Source organism: Cupressus sempervirens, chromosome 11 (assembly GCF_028749045.1).
Source record: "Cupressus sempervirens isolate cs-2001-9-10 chromosome 11, ASM2874904v1, whole genome shotgun sequence".
NCBI classification, from domain to species: domain Eukaryota; kingdom Viridiplantae; phylum Streptophyta; class Pinopsida; order Cupressales; family Cupressaceae; genus Cupressus; species Cupressus sempervirens.
This window is the reverse complement of record NC_143128.1, coordinates 46,050,329-46,053,464: the sequence shown is the minus strand read 5'-3', so window position 1 is coordinate 46,053,464 and position 3,136 is coordinate 46,050,329. Positions and strand designations below refer to the sequence as shown.

General features: G+C 36.0%; 1 protein-coding gene across 1 annotated transcript; it reads left to right on the top strand.

The window, feature by feature from the left end:
- The first annotated feature begins 395 nt into the window (after positions 1-395).
- Positions 396-1,218, top strand: LOC149528176 (small ribosomal subunit protein eS26z-like). The gene has a single exon (XM_089808531.1). It carries the CDS (start codon positions 645-647, stop codon positions 1,023-1,025), a length of 381 nt encoding a protein of 126 aa, XP_089664657.1. The 5' UTR covers positions 396-644; the 3' UTR covers positions 1,026-1,218.
- The last annotated feature ends 1,918 nt before the right edge of the window (positions 1,219-3,136 follow it).

Below are 3,136 nucleotides of genomic sequence, written 5' to 3'. Positions count from 1 at the left end.
TTGTGTGAAGGGGTCAATTAATCCTAAACATCCCTTTCTTTTAGATGGAATGCAATATAATTATGAAGCAATTAGTTGTCCATTTTGATTTTGCCACATCCTCGACAAAAAACCTCCAAGAAACATTTTCATTATGAGAAACATTGTTTCCCTCAAGAAACTTGCGAAGTAATGCTCAATATAAGAGATGGTTGGCTTAAAAAACATCTAAAAAGTGAAGGCCTTAATAATGATGAAGAGGAGGTCAACTTTGGAATGATCATCAAGAAGAAAAGAAAAAAAGAAGATGAAACTAGATAAATAAAAAATAAAAATAAAATAAAAATAGTTAATTAAAAAACTAAAATTATATTAAATAATAATTTAAAATATATATCTTCCAGTATCTCTTCCACTTCCCGGTACTAATTATAATAGGCGACGGGGCTGGGTGGGTGGACTATAGGCTTTTTGGCGCTTGTGCGCTTTGGGGAGGAGTGAAAACCCTAAAACGGAAATCGGCAGGGTTTGGAAACCCTAATCTTTTAAAGGAGCAGAGTTTCAAAATCCTTCGAATCATTGAGTATATTTCCCTTCGCTAGTCTCCATTCCAGAGGCGCAGGAGTCGAGCAGAGGAGGTAGATCAGGGTTTTCTGAAGCAAGCGATGACGTTCAAAAGGAGGAATGGAGGCCGTAACAAGCACGGCCGTGGCCATGTTAACTTCATTCGCTGCTCCAACTGCGGCAAATGTTGCCCCAAGGACAAGGCCGTGAAGAGGTTTCTGGTTCGTAACATAGTGGAACAAGCTGCAGTGCGTGATGTGCAGGAGGCATGCGTTTATGACGGATACATGCTTCCCAAGCTGTATGCGAAGATGCAGTACTGCATATCCTGTGCCATCCACTCGCATGTTGTTCGTGTCAGATCTCGCACTGACCGCCGCAAGCGTGAGCCACCTCAGCGTTTCAGGCGTAGGGAGGATACCCCCAGGCCTGGTCAGGCACCTCGTCCTGGTGTTGCAAACACTGCGGCTCCTGCACGTTAAGGACCGGAGGAGCGTGTTTAGGGTTTTTTTTCCGTACTCTTAGCTTTAGATGATATTTGGAATTTCATATCAATTTGGTGTTGCAAAAACTTGAGTGCTTTTACTTAATTTTTTTAGTGGGATGTATCGGTTTTCATAAACCTCGTTCACGGGACATTTTATATCAACATCAGCAAATCAAAACTTATGGATATATTGATGAGTTTTATAGATCTAGTTTTTAATTTTTGCAACAATGGATGAGATAAGCTAAATTAATTTAGGTGTTTTTTTGATTTTAATCTTAGTTATGAAAGTAGTTCTATTATTGATGTTATCTCCTATATATGAAAGGGGGATATGCTTTGGTTGATTTTTCCGAAATGGTACATGATAATGAACAGTCGCCTGCATTCATCATGTTTAGTAGTTGTAATTAGTACGAGTGCTCATTAAGTAGTGAATGATGGAAGAAGCCTTATTTTGAACGTATATTATGATTAAGGGATCTAGAATTATCTCAATTCTAAGTGTCTGGAAAGTAGAGTTTGTAAAGAGTGTAGCAGTTTCTCCCATAGTGCATTACGTCTAGCATAGCTTTGATCCCCATATTTCTTATTTTGGTTTAGTACTACAGGCTTGTGTATTTTTTCTTTTTTATTGGCTGATATTTATTGGGCACAAGTGCTCCGAAAAATGGTGTTCAGTTTAAATGGGCCTATTTGTTTTTACTATTCTAATAAATTTTAAATGCATGAAGAAGGAATTTCATTTCTTAAGTTTTACTTCAAAACTCTTTATACCTTTTTTTTGAATATTACTGGTTATAGTCCTCCCTTATCTCTACTCTGCAGTAGAGATGCGAATTTTGCTAACAATTAAATTAAATTTAGATTCAAGTTTCTTTCTTAAAACTAGAAGTCAGTTTTAGGAGTATCAGTCACTACCGAGATTGAATTTAGAATGTGTAGCTGGATAAATTTTGGAAAACCAAGGTATCTAAAAACATACAACTTGCAAAAATCATGTTCTTCATTTATTATCATTTTTGCCTTGCCAGAATTATGTATCACAACACAAACTTAGTAATACTAGCGCTTGAACCCGGGCAGGGTGCAAGTGTGCAGCCAATAGGGTAGGGTTTGAAATGTATTATTAGCTGATCTGTTACATAAGATAATGGAGAATGGAAAATACTGTTGAATATGTTATTAGCTGGTCTGTTACAAAAGATAATGGAGAATGGAAAATACTGGTTATTCAATATTTATGCAACTTTTCTTGTGTCAACTAACCATTTCAAGAAATATTCATGCATTTGTCAGCCAGATAAATTCTTTAGAATCAGGTAGTTTAGAAATCAGCAGCAATCATAAAGTTAAAAACAATTTGTTTGAAAATCTCAATTTTCATTACAATTAGTAGTATACTATAATAGAAATATTTTTAGGGAGTGGTATTTTTAGTCTTTTGTGTTGCCATTTGTCGACCTGATAAATTCTGTAGAATCAGTTAGTTGAAGGAAAAATCATGGCGCAGGCCTACATAGCAGACTGCTCATAAAAGACAAAACTAGAGCCCGTATGGCACCAAGCTCTACCATCACAATAGACATCACTATAAGAGACAATGACATGCTGATTTGCATTCATATCGTACTATTCACATAATAGAGATATGTAATGTTAAAAAAGGCGACAATACAAGTCCCTACATGGCCCTCAAGTTACTTTATAATGAAATTGAACCCACTACTTTGAAGTAAGAGGCAAGCTACTACACCTGTCAATCATCTGTGGCGTGAGCATTGTTCCTTATGCTAAATATATGAGTTTTGGCCCATTTTAGCTTTCTTCTTGTTTTTAATCTCTAGGTGTTCTGGAGTCTTGCATAATGGTTACATTTTTAAACATTTTTTACTGCTCCTAATTAATTAGGGCCAGAGTTCTCTTGTTGGAAGTGATTGAATAAGAGATGAATATATCATCTTTTGTTAGAGGAAGAAATCTTCAATACAGCCAGTCACAAAAAAACAGCACATGAACAATTTCAATCAGAATGTGTCTTAACATTCTATTATTGACTATTAGATCAACAGTCTTATCAATGAGTCCAGGACTATATCTAATCTA